The 18,523-nt window shown below is 35.5% G+C and overlaps 1 protein-coding gene across 3 annotated transcripts; it reads left to right on the top strand.

Annotated features, from left to right (window-relative positions):
* Positions 1-9,883: 9,883 nt before the first annotated feature.
* LOC101202916 (serine/threonine-protein phosphatase 7 long form homolog) lies at positions 9,884-17,262 on the top strand. Of its 3 annotated transcripts, none has more exons than XM_031885440.1 (8): positions 9,886-10,196; positions 12,232-12,652; positions 12,778-12,900; positions 12,999-13,646; positions 13,820-13,983; positions 14,256-14,343; positions 15,665-16,099; positions 16,193-17,262. In XM_031885440.1, exons 2-8 carry the CDS (start codon positions 12,278-12,280, stop codon positions 17,030-17,032), a joined length of 2,673 nt encoding a protein of 890 aa, XP_031741300.1. In that variant the 5' UTR covers positions 9,886-10,196; positions 12,232-12,277; the 3' UTR covers positions 17,033-17,262. The 3 variants fall into 3 exon arrangements, with proteins under 3 accessions (XP_031741301.1, XP_031741300.1, XP_011654504.1); XM_011656202.2 differs by having other exon boundaries at positions 9,886-10,251; XM_031885441.1 differs by having other exon boundaries at positions 9,884-12,652; positions 14,313-14,343.
* Positions 17,263-18,523: the final 1,261 nt, after the last annotated feature.

Raw genomic sequence — 18,523 nt, 5'->3', positions numbered from 1 at the left:
TATATATATATATATCATAACAGTTAACACATCAAAGAAGGGTTTCTCTTCAAGGGAGACCAGTTATGCAATCCACACACTTCCCTACGGGAAGCCTTAATAAAAGAAGCTCACTCTAATGGGTTAGCTGGACATTTTGGACAAGATAAGACCTTTGAAACAGTCTCTATACGGTACTACTGGCACAATTAAGGAGAGACTCCAATAACTTTGTGAAGAGGTGTTCCATTTGCCAACGGGCCAAGGGCTCTCGAACTAATGCATGGTTATATACCCCATTGCCGATTCCACAGTCAATCTGGGAAGACCTCTCAATTGACTTTGTACTCGGGCTTCCTAAGACTCAAAGAAACCATGATTCAGTCATGGTGGTTGTTGACCGATTTAGCAAGATGGCTCACTTCGTCGCTTGCAAGAAAACGAATGATGCTATATATATAGCTAACCTGTTTTTCAAGGAAGTTATCCGATTACATGGAGTACCTAAAACAATAGTCTCTGATAGGGATGTCAAATTCCTAAGTCATTTTTGGAAGACCCTGTGGAAAAAGTTTGATACAACACTGAAATATAGCACCACAGCTCACCCCAGACCGACGGACAGACTGAAGTAACCAACACGACACTAGGCAATTTGATACGCTGTCTTAGTGGCTTTAAACCTAAACAATGGGATTTGTCCCTCGTACAAGCAGAATTTGCCTTCAATAACATGAAGAACCGGTCGACTGACAAATGTCCCTTTGAGGTCGTATACACTAAACGACCAAGGTTAACATTTGACCTCGCATCACTCCTTGTTACTGTAGAAAGTCATAAAGAAGCAGAAACCATGACAGAGAATATTGAAAAACTACATAAGGAAGTTCGTGACCACCTCATCCAATCCACTGATTCTTATAAGAAAGCAGCAGACAAGAAGAGGAGACAAGCTGTTTTCTCCAAAGGGGATTTAATAATGGTACACCTAAGGAAGAACAGATTCCCCGCTGGAATGTATAACAAGTTGAAAGATAAACAAATCGGCCCATTTCGCATTATAGAAAAATATGGAGATAATGCTTTTAAGGTCGAACTTCCCCCGGATATGCATATCCATTCAGTATTCAATATTGCAGACTTGAAGCCCTATTATGCTCCAGACAACTTCCAGCTTGCCGACTAGTGTACTCGTGGTCGAGTACAATCTCAGGGAGGATGGAATGATGCAATTACACAGTCATGATAAATAGCACAATTAGTATTAGTTGTTTTTCTGTTATTAGTTGTTTTTCTGTTTTCTTCAAACTAATCAGTTACAATAACTGATTAGTTACACAAACAACTAGCTGTAAGTATGATTCACATCTATAAATAACCATTCTCCTATTGAGAATGGTAGATCGAATTCTTGAATAAAAAAAGGATCCAAATCCAACTTTGAATTACATCAGTAACAGTTGTGATAAGTTACATATTTTGAACCTCAATAATATTTCTTATCTGAGCAAAGAAGCTTTCCAGATGTAGACCATATTTACCAAACTATATTATTAAAGTGCATTGTGTTATCTGTTGTTTTTCTACTCTAGTTAATTTTGCAGCTTATAACTTGTAATATAGGTAAAGGACATTTAACCTCATATCAATTTAGAGTAAGTATCTTCCAGGATAGAACAAACCAACTTTCTTCTAAGTGTAGCACCCCGTATAGAAGATCTACGAACGAAACCTTGTGAATCTACCGAACGTCAAGATTGTGGATATGGAGTGAAATTTGTTTATAGAAGACAAATGATTTTCTTATGTTTCTTTCTCTCAACCAAAATGACTTATTTATAGACTTTTCATGGCCATTCAAAAAGTCATGTCCTTTAGTTAATAACACTTTTCATGAAATGATGCATCCATTCATGAAAAATCATAACCATTTATTCCAACTTTTCATGAAATGATGCATCCACTCATGATACATCCATTCATGAAGAATCATAACCAATTATTCCAACAATCTCTCCCATAAATGGTAATTTGACAAATGAGGGAAAATAAGCGTTGGGTATTTTCCAATGGAGAACATGCATGAGGATAAGTAGTATAAACTTTGAACTTTCCCTAGTGAAAATCAATCGAGTTTACTTGGTTAATCAGTGAACATGATGTTTTGAACTGTCAACCGTTCTAGAGTAAACTAAAATAATAGATATCACACAGCTTCTCATTATAACAAAGTTTGTTCTCATGGTTGTGTTCGTTTTGGCCTTGAACATCGTCCGGTCTCATGAGTGTTTTAGAGAATGTTGTCTTAAAAATTCTCACAGAAGCGGCCCCTTCACACTCACATAGGTGATTCCTGTATAGAACATCGTATATGTTCTTTTGTTAATAAATATCACTAACAAAAATCATTAAAAGCATAAAGCTTACCCTAAAGCTATACGGGCACTACCTCATCATTCGTAAAATGGAAAAATCTTTTAATGCAGTGCTTGTTGTGTTATTTGGAGATCGGTTTTCCCGTTGAACCTAGATCTTGGGATCTTCAGTCAGCTAGGTTGGGTTGCCTCTTTGGATAATTTCATATTATAGGCTTTAATCCCATTCTTTTTTATGAATTTTCAACCAACTCCCTAATTAGGCCTTTAGTAAGTGGATCTGCTATATTATCTTTTGACCTCACAAAGTCCATTGTGATAATTCCACTAGAGAGTAGTTGTCTGATTGTATTATATCTCTGTCGTATATGTCAAGACTTACCATTATACATAATATTTCGTGCCCTTCCAATAGCTGCCTGGCTATCACTATGTATACGTGTTGCAGGCACTGGTTTAGACCAATTGAGAATATCTTCCAAAAAATTTCGAAGCCATTCTGCTTCTTCTCCAGCCTTGTCTAAGGCTATAAATTCAGATTCCATTATGGATCGTGTTATACATGTTTGTTTGGAAGATTTCCAAGAAACAACACTGCCTCCAAGGGTAAAAATGTAACCACTAGTGGATTTGGAGTCTTTAGTGCTCGATATCCAATTGACATCACTATAGCCTTCAAGTACAGTAGGATATCGAGTATAGTGTATTCCATAATTTTTAGTATGCTTTAAGTATCCCAAAATTCTCAAGCTAGCTTTCCAATGATCATGACCTGGATTACTTGTATAGCGACTTAACTTGCTTATACCGCATACGCTATATCAGGACGTGTACAACTCATGATGTACATCAAACTACCAATGATGCGAGAGTATTCTAATATCTCCATTATTTTTACTTAAATGGAGACTTCCATCAATTGAGGTCTTTGCAATCACAATTTCATGTTTTGTATATTTCTTCAATATTTTATCAACATAATGTGATTGAAATAGCACTAACCCTTGTGGGGTTCTAGAAATTTTGATCTAGAATAACATCTGCGACACCCATGTCTTTCATCTCAAATTTATTGGCCAACATTTGTTTGGTTTTCTTAATAATGTTCATATTGCTACCTATAATTAGCATATCATCAACATATAAGCGTACAATGACATGGTCATGCTCATTGCTTTTGACATATACACATTTGTCACATTCATTGATTTTAAATCCATTGGTCATCATTACACTGTCAAATTTTTCATGTCATTGTTTCGGTGCTTGTTTTAGTCTATAAAGAGACCTAATTAATTTGCAAACTTTCTTTTCTTGACCGAAAGAAACAAACCCTTCGGGTTGTTGCATGTAGATCTCTTCATCTAACTCACCATTTAAAAATGTCGTCTTGACATCCTTCTGATGTTTCTCAAATCCATGCAAAGCTGATATTACTATGAGCATGCAAATGGAAGTAATTCGAGTAACTGGTGAGTATGTATCAAAATAGTCAAGTCCTTCTTGTTGCTTGTAACCTTTAGCGACAAGTCTTGCTTTATATTTATCTATTGACCCATCAGTCTTCAATTTTTGTTTGAAAATCCATTTGCAACCAAATGGTTTACTAACTAATGGAAGATTAACTAGTTCCCAAGTATGGTTATGCATAATGGACTCAATTTCACTATTCACAGCCTCTTTCCAATATGGAGCTTCAGGAGAGGACATGACCTCTTTAAATGTTTGAGGTTCGTTTTCTAACAAATAAGTTAAAAAATCAGGCCCAGATGATTTTGAGATCCTCATCCTTTTACTTCATCCGAGTTCCTCATTGTTCGTTAACTCAACATTTGATCTATTGTGAGATTCACTCGTTATAGCATCAAACGAACGTTTTTGTAACCTTGCTTCACAAAACATTTTATGAGGAAAAATATTCTCAAAGAATGTTGCATTCCTTGATTCCATGATTGTATTAACATGTATATCTGAAATATCTTATTTATGAACTATAAATCGATATGCACAACTGTTACTAGCATAACCAATGGATATGCAATCAATAGTTTTTGGTCCAATTTTAACCATTTTAGATTTAGGCACGACAACCTTTGCTAGGCACCCCCATACTTTTAAGAATTTATATGAAAGTTTTCTTCCTTTCCACTTTTCATATGGAATATTTTGTGACTTCTTATACAGATTATCAATTGTTATGTATATTATTATCACAGTGAACATGAAAATCATACACAAATATAGACCTGAGCTCAACGAATTCACGTTGTCTCCTTAAGACAAATTTACTCACCCTAGTGCTTGAGAATTTAGAGTAATTGCCTCCCAAAATAGAACATATCAACTTTTTTCTAAGTGTAGCACCTCGTATAGAAAATCTACGAACGAAACCTTGTGAATCTACCGAACGTCAAGATTGTGGATATGGAGAGAAATTTGTTTATAGAAGACAAATGATTTTCTTATGTTCCTTTCTCTCAACCAAAATGACTTATTTATAGACTTTTCATGGCCATTCAAAATGTCATGTCCTTTAGTTAATAACACTTTTCATGAAATGATGCATTCACTCATGATGCATCCATTCATGAAGAATCATAACCATTTATTCCAACTTTTCATGAAATGATGCATCCACCATGATACATTCATTCATGAAGAATCATAACCATTTATTCCAACAACCTTTTACCCCCAAGATTACATCTTGCTCCTTAAGTCCTACTAATCCATTGTTAAACAATTGGTTTAAGGTTCAACCTATGAACCGAATTCCTCTGAGGTCAAGGAGAGGGTGGGGCTCCTTGTTCAAGACTTGGATTCAGTCCTTAAGAGAACAATCTATCTACTAACCCTAAAGCGGGTAGGAGTAAATTCCATTTTGCACCCTATGTCCCTAGCCATCAACCCGATCTTATCCTTGAAATAGAAGGCTTATTGGGTCAGCGCCGTTGAGATGCCCTCAACTATGCAAATCTAAGGATAATTCCATATAAACATAAGTTCATAGTTAACTTAGGATTAAGATTAAGTTACCTAGATCATCAATAATCGAAATAGTCATTTTTATATAGTCAACGATGTTATAACTTAAAATTAACTATTTCATGGTTTTAGTCTTATATAAACTCTTCCACTTCCATGCCTTTACATGAACGATTCAAGCCGCATCCAAAGCAGGCTGCATCCATAGTGTCTCCAGAATAAGGTATCCAACCTCATTCATACAATATAGACTGTTTTGGCTATATACTCCTACTTGATCCACATTTATGTCTCTACATAAAGTTCAAATCTACACTAGATAGCCTTGGGACCTTAGTTTATTGAATTCAATATTATAGTATTTTATTTTCACTAATAAGTCCTGAATAATGACTTTATTGAATAAAATATAATTTAAAACTACAAACTACGAGTTTTAGGATATAAATTCCAACACCATCGACAAAATAGTAACCAACTTTAGGTAGACTTTCGAAATTTGAAACTCGATCATCAATCTAGCCACATGAAGATTAAATTTAAAATATGTATTCATCTAAATAAGAAATAAGATCACAATTCTAACCAAAGTTGAATGTCATCCCCCTTAGTTCTTACAAGTTTAAAGTAATTAGTTTCTAATAAAAATTCAATGAAAACAAATATTGTAGATAGCACAATTGTGCAGCATAGTTTATTTTCTTTGGCAAATAGTAGTTTATTTTCTTTGTCATCCTTCACCTCACAATGAATATTCTCCTCTTAATGTGGATGTACAACTTCCCTGTATATTTATTTGAGCAAACCATAAATAAATCCCCCTAACTTAATAATATAAATCCTCAATTCATAATTATAGTTTAGTGCTTACACATTGAGTACAAGCATGATACAACAAGTAACAAAGCCCTAAGTATGAAAATAAAAATCCGATTAACCAATAAGTCATACAAAAGAAATTATCGAAAAGATAAATCGTTGTTGGAGAGAAGCTTGTTTTAACAACTAGAAATTCAAAAGGTTTCATTTGAATGACAAAGTTAAAACTATCATACAAATCTCATTGAAATATATAGCTCAAAACCTAAAATTTGTAGTCTGGCGACTACATATTTTACAAAAACAATCAAGAAAAGTTCAAAAGGTAGTGATTGGTGAAGATAAAGGAAGAAGAAAAAAAGGAAGATGGCGGCTTGGAGGGTTTTGATTGAACACTTTACAGAGAGAGATGGAAAAAATGAAAATCATAGATTTTGGGAGGAAGAAGACAGAGCCCTAAGATGGATTTTGTTATAAATAAAAGAAATAAGATTTGAGTAGGAAGATATGAAATTTGTTATGGGAGAGAGAGGAGGCTGAAATTCATGCGACATTAGCATATTAATAAGAGCGTTTCATTTATAAAATATATATCTAATAATTGTGTATTATTGAAAAGTTCGAGAATTTTAGCCTTTGAAGTCAACTTTATTAAGTGTGAGTTCCATCTAGCTTATATGAAGTATAAGTCTCCTTAGTTTTTCCAATGTGGGATTGGACTCTAGTACCATGTTAAATTTGATAGTATGAGGTTCCATCTCAAAACAAATTGACAATGAGAGGAGTAACTCATCTATCTTATATAGAGTGTGAGTCTTCTTGGTTTTTCCAATGTGGGACTCTCAACTTCTTCAACAACCATTTAGTATCGGAAGATTTTGGCGGTTATCTGGTTCTTCGAACCATAATGAATTGATTACTTTCATCGTTGCAACTGTTGGTTTATCTTTGCAGAAAATGGGTCCTCTCATAATCTTACCTTCTGGCGTCCTTGAGCTCTATCAAATTATGTTATATTAGGAGATTGTGTGACTTCACGGTAAGTCTTCTAACCTTCTTCTGTTTCTAGAAAATATTTGGTTTTATTAAAGAAAGTGTTTGTTTAACCTGCATTGCTAGAAAGAGTTGTTTTAATTATTATTTCAATTGAATGCTTGTGGAAAACGGTTACTCAAACTATTGAATAGAGTTTTTTTTTTTTTTTAAGGAAACAAATCTTGAAATAATGAAATGAGACTAATACTTAAAGTACAATAACGGTGACGAAGCATAAATAACCAAAGAAAAAGGAAAAGCACAAAAAGAAATTCTAGAACACAAGAACAAAACAAAAGAACTAAACTCAAAGCGAAGGAGGCTAAACTAAAAACAAACACCGAGAGAACAAAATAATTTAAAAGAACAACATATCTTACAGAACATAAAGCTTGATACATGAGTGGCAAAAAAATTTTGAAAGAAGAAGAAAGCAGATAAGGCTTGAGACTAAACATAACCACTTGACCCGAAAGTTGCCAACACAGAAGCATTCCCTAATAACCACTCGACCGGGGTAACAACATGCCCAACGTGTGTGTTGTACACATCAAGAATGGGCCACATGTGCTCGATGTCAGATGGACACCGTTGGGATAGAGGCAATCTACCAATGTAGAAATTCCTACCTTCAGAAGAAGCTTAGTGTTTCGACGTTCCTTTCCCTAACGCCTTGGTGTACATTGAAAAAACTCTAATTTCTTGTAGTGGTACTTAGCCCTTTGGAAGAAGTTACTATGTGCATGGAGGGAGATTGTCGTTGTTGGGTTGTGAAACTCCACAACAACGAAGTTGTTGGGAGTATTAAGTGGGCCCTACTAGAACGTAGCCAGATGGGAACTAGAGAGATGAGATTCATTTTAATAAGTTTTGTATTTGAGAAAATCACTGTCGCCGTAAGCCACTTTTCTTGTTTTGCCATGTGTTTATTTACTTGTGTAAGTTAGTCACTCACTAAGCTTCCAACTGACATTTTCAAAATGTTTTTTTTCTGGGTAGTGATCGTAGTCCTAGAGCTCATTCTACTGCTGCTCTTCTATTTTGTTGTCTATGAAGAGATGGGAACCATTTACAGTGGAATATTTTACCGAGACCATAAAACAAAATTTAATTTGGAATCTAAAAGTACAAGTACATTGACAAATAATAGAAAATAATTTATATAACCTAAAGGATAAGCATGCCTTAAAAAAAACATAAAAACAAAAACAAAAAAGAGGAATGAAATACTCACGTTGTTTGACAACTCTGTATCTGCTAAAACTCTAAATTGGGGCACCACCACTTGAATACCTTCCTATTCTCTACGTTGAGACTTTGGTTTGTGCCAACAAAAAATTGAGATGGGAATTCTTGGAGAGCGAGAGTTTTCTTCTTGAGAGAATTGTAGTATGCAAAATTACAAAACCTCACAGCGCTTCCATCTTCCGATCTACAACCTCTCTCTAATAATAATAATAGTGACATTAATAATAAGTTCATGTTGGTTTGGGTTAATTTTGGTGAACCTGTGAACCAACACAACCCATAAAATTTTTATTCTTTTTCAACCCATCCCAACCCAAATGAGTTAATAACCCAAGCTAAATTGTACGAGTTGATTTGATAAGGGTTTTAGGGTCATCAATTTTTTGGACACTCCTACTATGTGTTAGAAAAAGATAGATAAAGACAAACTATTGTTTTTGTCTATCATGATACAAATAGACACAAATAGTAATCTATGTTGATCTATCATGGTTCATAGTAGATAGACCGTGATAGTTGCTATATTTTGTAAATATTTTGGTTCATTTTACTATTGTTGAAAATAACTGTTTAAGAATTTTGCCACATTTATAATTGGAGAGTTGCGAATATAATAATTAGATTCAAAGTATTAACATACATAGCAAGATCTTAAATAAATTACAAATATAACAAAATATGTCAAAGTCTAATAAACTATATTGCAACTATTGGTCTAACACTGACAAATTATAAGGTAGACTTTGCTATGTATGCAATTTTATAAAATTGTTGTTATGCACTTGATTATTATTCCTAAAATTGGAGCTTGACGGATGAATGACCTTAATCAAGGATGAAATGTCAAATGACTTGATTTTTGAAAACAATGTTGAATGACCGTTTGCGAACGTCAAATTCTAGTGAAATTACCAAAATATGCGAAAAAGCAATCTCACTCTCAATCATCTCATTTGTCTCACTCTCATCCAATCTCTCGTGCAATTAGTGTCTCTTTCGCTCAACCTTGATGTCTCGCTCGGTGTAACCGGTGTCGTTCTCGCTCAACCTTAGTGTCTTGCTCGATATTGTTGACGTTGCTCTCGCCCAACTTTAGTGGCATGCTCAACGCTATGGTTGTTGGTGTCGGTCGATTCTTGTGTGGTTGGGGTCGCGTGAATGGTGCCGTAGGAGTCGTTGTGCCAGAAATGGAAAAGTTGTGCGGAAGAACAATAAAGAGGTTGTAATGATGCTGTGTCGGAGGTGGAGAAGTGTGACATGCTGAAGAAGATGATTGGTGGAAGAAAGAAGAGGAAAATAACCCAAATAAAAAAGGATACGTACTGTCATGACATCTTCAAAGGGGTATTTGAGATTTTTTTGAAAAAGTTGGGTCTTTTGGACTTTTAAAATGGATCTTCTATAAACTTTAGTCCCAAAACTAATAGTCCTTATAATTTTACTCGTGCCTTGAAACTATGGGTCGAACACGTTTTGAGTATTTTAGGGCTAAAACACAAAACACCACGGCAGATTGCGGTTTCAAGACGAGGTCTCTAAAAGACTAAAACAACGGCCGTTTCAGATAGCGGTCTCATTACTTCAACTTCTTTGAACCCGCTAGTTTCACAGTTGATATTCACTAATTCCTTCCGGATTTCAAAGCCACCATCACGCTTCACCTATTTTCCTTGTACTGTTTAACGGATACTCGTTGTCGGATTCAACGGTTTCTCTTTTGTCCTCATTTTCTGGCGAAACCCATATGAAAGAAAGGTGAAAAACCATATCCAAAACTACCCATCTTTCCAAGACCATTTTAAATCCACAGGTTTTTTCTTCTATTTTTCAACTTGTTGTTTGCTGTGTTTGTGTAATGTAGTTCTCATGTGCTTGTTTTCATTTCATGAAATCAAGTGCTGAAGTTCTTTTGGTTTGTGTTCTGTATTTTGTTGAGACATTGATTTAGTTACTCATTGAGTGTAAGTATCATTTAAAACTAATGATAATGGTTTAATCCATTTCAACTAAAATTACTTTGTTCCCAAGCAATTGGTGGATCTTCCCAAGCTTAGTTTATTTTGAAATAAAACTTTGTCAATGAATGTTTTTGACCATGTGGGAAATGAGAAGACAACGATCGGTCTGTTGACAACCTTGTGAGATATATATCCAGAAGCTTTATATGAACAAGTTATACCTTTTTATTAAACTCATGGATTTGAAAATGGCTGAAGGTGTGCCTTTTGTGGAACATTTGAATGAATTCAATAGGATCATTGAAAAGTTTAGCTTGGTGAAGGTTGAGTTCAACGAAGAAGCGACTTCTATCCTTTTTCTTTCTCCTTTACCTGATAGTTGGGAATCTATGAAAGTAGCGTTAACTTTCTCTTTAGGTACAACAAAATTGAAAATTGAAGATATTATATATAGATGCAACTTTTACAGAAGAGATTTATAGAAGGCACTTTGGTGTGACTTCTACTTCAAATTCAAGCTTCAAGGATAGATGAAAGGAGAAGCAGACAATTGAGTGCTACTACAGCCACAAGCAGGGTCACATAAAAGCATATTGTAGAAAGTCGAAGAAAGAGCAAAAAGATAACTCCTAAGTTGAATATTGGTTTAGATTATTTGGAGACACTCTTCTTGTTTCTCCGCAAGTTCTGTTGATCGAAAGCACATAATTTGGGTTGATGCATATTTGGAGGAAGTAGAGAGCATTTAATTTTGTGAGCTGGTTTCTGAAGGCAGGACAATTTGAGAGTTGTGTGGTTGAGTTTTCTCTTGTTTGTCTTTTATGATTTTTATTCTCAACTCATAGTAAACATATAGGGCTTTCGAAAGATCAGACATATAATTATGCAATTATTTCTTTTCACTTTTACTTTCTTTGTTATATATCTTTTTATTCTTTTAAATTCTTTTATTAGTCTCTGAATCTGTCATCCTTTTGGAATTGTGGATGCCTGTACATGTGTACATTAATTGGTCCCATTCCAAGTGGGAGTTCAATTGTATGATCATGGAATTGGATTGGATTTAGACCTCCGCGAGGCTCAAGCATGCCTGCCAAACTCTATGATATTAGCATAATTTCTTTACAAAAAGGCCCAATTCCCTTAGTAATGTGTGTGAGTATTAGTTGTATAGTTTTTAAATTCAAATAAGATTAAATTTATTGAAAGCAATAAACACAAAAACGAGACTTTCGTGGAAACCCGAGTACGGGTTGAAAAACCATGGTATTGTTAGTTTTATTATTTTATGATGAATAATACAACAGGTACGAAGAGGGAGAATAAATAGAATACACAAAGAAATAAGAAAGGAAAAGATTTTGGAATTAGGGTAAATCTTTTCATAAATACCATAAGGGCCAAGCCCACTAATTCTAACAAAATTTACAGTCACCGCATTCTTAGCCTTTTTTATACATTGTAGAAATGTCGTAAGCTTCCTTTGCTCCATTGGCAGCAGGCACTCACTAGCATCTCTCTTCCTACAGCACTCATGAATTCGATTCTCATATGTAACACCTTATGTATTGTAGAAAATGTCTGCCTACAGTTATTTACTTTTAATGTTATGTAATCCCGTTTCTGTGGCCCCATGCTTGTAATTTACTTAGCTTTGCCGTTGGGTTGATAATATTTTGCTATTCTATATTCCACGTGTCCATGAAACCCATGCTCATTTGAGACTTGGGCAGTAAACAAAGTGAATGCAGTTTGTAGTTATGCCTGGGGACTCTCTAATGTTGCATGAATGTTTGATCCTGCATTGTTTGGAAATGTCCATATTTTATTAGGGGATTTGCTTGGATTATATTTTCTTAAAATAGTGAATGAGAGAAGATGAGTAGGCAAGGTGTTACACTCATGTGTTACTGGAATGGGACAACAATGAGTGGACCACATGGCATTTCCTACGAAGGTGCTGCACCAAAACCCATCCGAGTTGGCTATGGGATTACACATAATGAGTTGATTGATAGGATATATGGAGTTACTGGATTTGACAAGCAATCCTTTAAACTGAAGATCATATGTAGGTATCCGGCATGTAGAGAATACATACCGGTGCCAATCGATGATGATGAGTCTATAGATATCATGTTTGACGTGGCACGACAACCGGGAACTAACTGTCTAGAACTATATGTTGAAAAAGAGCCCCTCTGCAACCATAACCCAATAAATGTTCCAGAACCAACCATTGTTGATAACCAGGTATGTTCCAAATTATGTGTTCTATAAAATTGTTTCTAATTCTTGTTAACATGATGGCTGACTGGACTTCCATATTTTATCTAGTTATGTTTTGTTCATTGAACTTTGCACAATATTTTTTACAGACGACAGATGAGATGGCCACAGATGATGCGCAAGTCGATAGCTTTTTAGATCCAGGTCCAGTTGACAATTCGATTCTTGTTCTACAAAATCAGCATAGATCTGAAGCCATATGGATGGGGGAGGTTTGATCTACTTCCGTAGTTTGTTGTAGGTTCCATTAGTCAAATATAAATTTTTCATATTTCTATATAGGGAAATTGACAATCTTCCTAACTTGTAGGATCCTAGTGTGTTAACTTGTAGACAACGGCTGGCAGCAATGATGAAAGATTGGCAATTAGATCCTCGTGTCCGTCAACTTATCATCAAGGCTGGATTTTATGGGGTATATAGGGTTGGAATCTTACAAATTGATTGGCCCTTGATTACAGCATTGGTTGAGAGATGGCGGCAAGAAACCCACACTTTTCATTTTACAGTTGGTGAGAGTACTGTCACGTTACAAGATGTAGCATTGTTGTTAGGCCTACCAGTAAACGGATTGGTAGTGACTGGAAATACTGATCTCCAATGGGAAGATTTATGTGAGGAGCTATTAGGGCTCAGGCCGGACTCGAGTGTGCTCCATGGTTCAGCCCTTAAGGTTAGTTGGTTGCGAACTCATTTTCAAGAACCTACATCTGATGCAGATGATGTTACATTACAACGCTATGCCAGAGCGTATATTTTAAGTTTGATGGGTAGTGTTCTATTCGCGGATAAGTCTGGAGCTGATGTCCAGTTGATGTTCTTACCTTTTTTAAGAGATTTGGAATGTGTCGAGCAATTTAGTTGGGGAAGTGCAGTGCTTGCACATTTATATAGAGAGCTTTGCCGAGCCAGCAAGAAAGGAGCCAATGAGATTTCTGGCCCTCTTGTTCTGTTGCAGGTGTGAGTATGCAATGCATATTCAGTTTTTTCTTGAATCAAAACCACATGTATTATCTTAAGTATTTTTCTTAATCAAATATGAGCAATGGAAGAAACTGTCCCTCCGTCCATGCTTTATGCTTTAACCTTATAGCTTTTTTTCTTTTCTTTTCTCTTTTTAAATTTCTACAGATATGGGCATGGGAACGCCTAGATATTAGCCGGCCAGAGAGGTTGGTTTATAAAGGTCGAAAATCAATTATATCAGATACAAAGGCTGAGAAGGAGAGAAGTTCAATTGCAGGGGATGCTATTGTAGACAACGAGCAATTACCAGCTGATCCATTAGGATGCAGGTATGTGATAGGGTCCCTGTTACCATAACAGTAAAAGTTGAAACTATACTGCTTGCATTGCTACCTTTTAAAAAAGGTCACAAAAATTAATCTTCAAATTTTTTTTACCCAAACTCTCCAATATCCATAACTTCCCACCCTAAAAACTTCTCAAGTAATTAAAAATATACCACTGTTAATACCCCTAATAGTATTTCCACTGTTATTGTACTAATACTCTTATGATATGTCTTTCTATTAATTCTTATGAAATTTATTTCCTGTTAAATTAGATGGAAGGCAGCTGTGATTCGTAGAGATAATCCTCACAGAGCATTAATATTTTACAGGGACCTGCTTGATCAGCAAACAGAGAGCCAGGTTCCTACCAGTCTCATGTTCTTTGTAGATTTGTGCCAAATGTATTTTTGCATGTTTTTATTGTGGGTGGGCGGTGTCCTGAACCAAAGGAGTTACAAAACAGGTGGTCCGAAAGTAAAAGATTTAAAATGAGGTCACAATTTACACCAAGATATAGTTAAGTTAATGATACTATACTATCCGTAAGGTGTTCAAAAGGCCTCTCCTTGCTTCGAAAGGTTCTCTTGTTCTGTCAAACAAACCCAAAAGAAGACTTTGATGATGTTGACCCAAGTTTCTTCTTCTTGTTTTTAAAAGGATGCCCCGTAAAGTTTAAGGGGGGAGAAGCTGATCATGGTAGGGTAGGGAAGTCAACCATATGAAGTTGTTCACAAGGATTGTCCAAAACGAGGATACAGAAGGGCAAAGAGAGGAAAAGTTGGTCTTGTGACAATGCTGCATTATACACAATGTGATGAACTAGTCATGTAGGGCATGTGACGTTGAAGGTTCTCTTGATTATCAAAAGCATGCTGAGCAATTTTCAAAAAGGAAGAATTTGAATTTTTTTTTAATTTTTTGAGACGGGACCAAGATAAAATTTGACATCTGGAGGATGGCCATTGGCTTTTGGGGGCCCCAGTGATGCCATGATGAGGAGACTCAAATTTTGCTTCAATCAACCTTTCTCCAAAGGTCTGTTTGCACAAGTCGGAACCTCCAAACTCATTTAGCAAGGAGAGCACGATTCTTTTCATGAATATTTTTATGGAAAGACCAACTAAAGTCACGGGGGAAGAATAACTCTTCACAAATAATGAGGTTTATTCCTTTCTTTTTCGATACTGCCTTTCCACAAGTTTTTTTCTATTGAACCTTTCTACAGAGGCTGCAACCCTCATAAATATTTGGAACAATGTTAAGTAGTAGGTGGGGAGGTTTGTTAGGATACTTTGGATGAGAATAAGGTAAGATTGCAGTTTCCTCACAGAAATTTTCTAATGATCCTTCCTATTGCCTTAGGCTTTTCTTGTTTTCCCAGTTCGTTTTGTCTTCCCTGCGTCGTCTTGAGAACTTTTTGTGGTCCTTAGCTGTACTCTCACTGATTACGTCTTCGGAGGTGGTAGACCTTTTTTCTTCTAATAAGTGCTTGTTTTCTTATTTATTGTAGGTATTCTCGAGGAATTCATATATTTTTGTTCTCATTGTTTGATTTCTAGATAGCAAAATAGTTAAAGTGGAATAACATAAGAACTAGTCCATAAAAGATATATTTTTCATAATAAGTTGCATAATTATTCATTTATCTCGGTTTTTACTCTGGAGTTTCTACCAAGTGCAGATGGTCTGGCAACCTTACATTTCTGAGCGTCTTGCATCACTACCAGATTCTTTGCTCAGAGACCAACATGTGTGGCGGACGGTTGCTCCACTCATTTGTTTTGATATTGTTGAATGGCATCATCCAGAACGAGTTCTTCGTCAGTTTGGTCTTCACCAAGAAATCCCACAGCCTTGTGATACAGAAACAAAGCTGCATACCATTGACAGGCGGGGAAAACATCATTATGATTGGAAAGCCTATCACGGACAGTATATTAAACTATGGGAGGGCCGAGAGAAGAGCATTGCAACGGGCAAGCTAGAAGAACTGCCAATGCAATACCATGATCCTTACATGGTTTGGTATAGAAATGTTACTCGGCGTTTGATCACCCCTCTCACCCAAAGGTCACATATGCGGTTTCAGCCGTCGAGTGGAACCTCACATTTACTTGTATGAATAATTTAAAATATATTGATATCATAAATTGCAAAATCTTTTGATTTTAAATCCAACATCATTAGAAATCTGTACATTTCTTTGCAGGTACAAAGTTTGACAACTATTCATAACCAGTGTGCATGTGCACTTGAATCTTTTACGAGTGATGGTGCTATGAAATCATTGGAGTGCATTCAAACAACCTGCATTCGAGTTTTGCAGATGATTGGAGAAACTCGTCATCTCAAAGGAAAACAATCAGTTATTTCAACCAAACCAATCACAACCATTCCAAGTTCTACTAATGATGCTAACAATACAGAAAATCACCAACACGGCGAGTGTGCTTCTCCATCTGTACATACAGTGAGAGTTCTAACTAAAGCTTCATTGGTCAGGGGACAAGGAAGAAGTAGAGGTAGAGGTCGTCCCAGAGGCAGCATCAAGAGTAAAGGTGGAGGTTATTGCAAGGCTCAAAGTGTTGTGGTTGAGACCTCTTCACCATCATTTCTATCATTACATTCAACTTCAGAATCCTTGCAATCCAATAACGGTTGGGATAGACAATTGCATATTGAAGACACGGAGGTTGGTACAATGATCGAACCAGTGGACTCGGTTTCTGCTGAAAGTTCACCAGAGAGTGAGAAAACATGTGTGAGAGAAAAATCACCAGAACAATCGTGCCTGATGTACAAGGAAAGTAAAAGAGACGTCGTTGTGTCGCCGTCAATTAGACCGATGCATCAAATGAAGGGGGATAAAATGGAACAGTCGGTACCTCTACTAGAACAGGAAGAGAAGTCCATCAACCTTTTGGGTAAGGAAGATATTGGGAGAACAGTTGCTTTACCAAACGTTGGATCGATATCTGGCTTGTGTGATCTTAGTCCTGCTGAGCAGTCTGGGCATCCTACTTTTCCTAAGAAACGAAAACACATTTAACAAAAATGATTTGTATATTATTATATATTGAGAGTTTGTTGTTTCTAACCCTTCATGCTGATTGATAGTGGACTTGAAGCACTTTCAGGGACGCAAGTCATCAATCATGTGTAAATACACTTTATCTAGTTAGGATTATTGTCTAAATTGTGTTAAGCTATGATTTCTTAATGTGTATACTCGAATGAGTTACTCTTGCTCACTGGTAAACCAATTAATCTCTTGCATCACTTTCCACACTACGCATTCATTTTTGGGGGAATTTGGTTCATCCCTACCACAATGTAAGAATGACATACAAAAATGGGAACCTTGTAAAATTATTTATTTGCAGGTAAAGAAGGATGGCCATTAGTTTGAATCTTTTGAATTTAAATACTATTGTTTCACCAAAAGGTACTTTTATGGTCATTTTTGTAATATTAATCTCTTTGGCCAAGAATGTTATAAAGATAGATTATATATCTTATGGTTAAGTCTTACACAAGTTCATATATTTCAAGTTATAATATATAACCTTAGGTCTCAGTTTATTTGATTTGAGTCATGAATTGTATAATTGCACTTGTTTATAAAAAGTAAATAACATTTTATTTTTATAATAATTTGTTTACAAATAAAACGGATTGAGATGGAAGATATTTCCAACACAACCCATATTCTTTGGGTTGATTGGGTTGTCAGATTGCATTATTTTTTCTTTTTATTTTTCATTCTTAATATTTGTGAAGTAAGATTGTTGTACCTGTCATATCGATAAATACACATTAAAAAATTTAAACATCCACGAATTCAAAGTTTTAAACATCCATAAAAGTTAACATTCCAAACATTATCCATAAATAATAAAATATATAATATAAATCAATATGTATATATATTATTAATTCAGGTTGGGTTGGATTGAACCTATGAAGAAAAAAAAATTGCTCGAACAATGTCTTAAATACCTCTACCTAAGTGAGAAACTTGCATCCCAAATATATTTATTCAACAAACCATAAATACCCCATAATTAACTCAAACTCCCATAAAACAATTAACACAAATCAAAATCCTATTTTGTCCCCAAAACCCGAAAATCATCACCATCAAAGCCCATAAAACAATTAACACAAATCAAAATCCTATTTTGTCCCCAAAACCCGAAAATCATCACCATCAAAGCTCCACATTCAAAACATAATTTTTTGTAGCCGTTTCATATCTTCTTCAAATCGTGCGCATTCAGACATTCAAATGTTATCAAGCTCTTCACATCCTTCAAACCTTTCAAACACTTGAGGCATTCAAATGTTGAAGGAAAGAGGGTCACCGAACAATATTCTAGAAACCCTTTAAACTCTTCAAAGTCGAAAAGATTCTAGCTTTCTTATCTTTTGCATCTCTAGATCCCATCAAACAATATTCTTGAAACCCTTTGTCCCCTTCAAACCTTCAAAGTCTTCCATCAGTTGCAGAAACGATTGAACCTTCCAGCTTCGTCACCTT

The sequence above is a fragment of the Cucumis sativus genome, chromosome 5 (assembly GCF_000004075.3).
Source record: "Cucumis sativus cultivar 9930 chromosome 5, Cucumber_9930_V3, whole genome shotgun sequence".
In the NCBI taxonomy this organism is placed as follows: Eukaryota; Viridiplantae; Streptophyta; class Magnoliopsida; order Cucurbitales; family Cucurbitaceae; genus Cucumis; species Cucumis sativus.
The sequence above is the reverse complement of the archived record's forward strand: the minus strand, read 5'-3'. Positions and strand labels throughout refer to the sequence as shown.

Excerpts from the sequence above, each read along its gene's own strand:
- LOC101202916 (XM_031885440.1), top strand. The coding sequence starts at position 12,278 with ATGAGTAGGCAAGGTGTTACACTCATGTGTTACTGGAATGGGACAACA. Across the intron at positions 12,653-12,777 it reads CAACCATTGTTGATAACCAG|ACGACAGATGAGATGGCCAC; the intron begins GTATGTTCCAAA and ends TATTTTTTACAG. Across the intron at positions 13,647-13,819 it reads GCCCTCTTGTTCTGTTGCAG|ATATGGGCATGGGAACGCCT; the intron begins GTGTGAGTATGC and ends AAATTTCTACAG.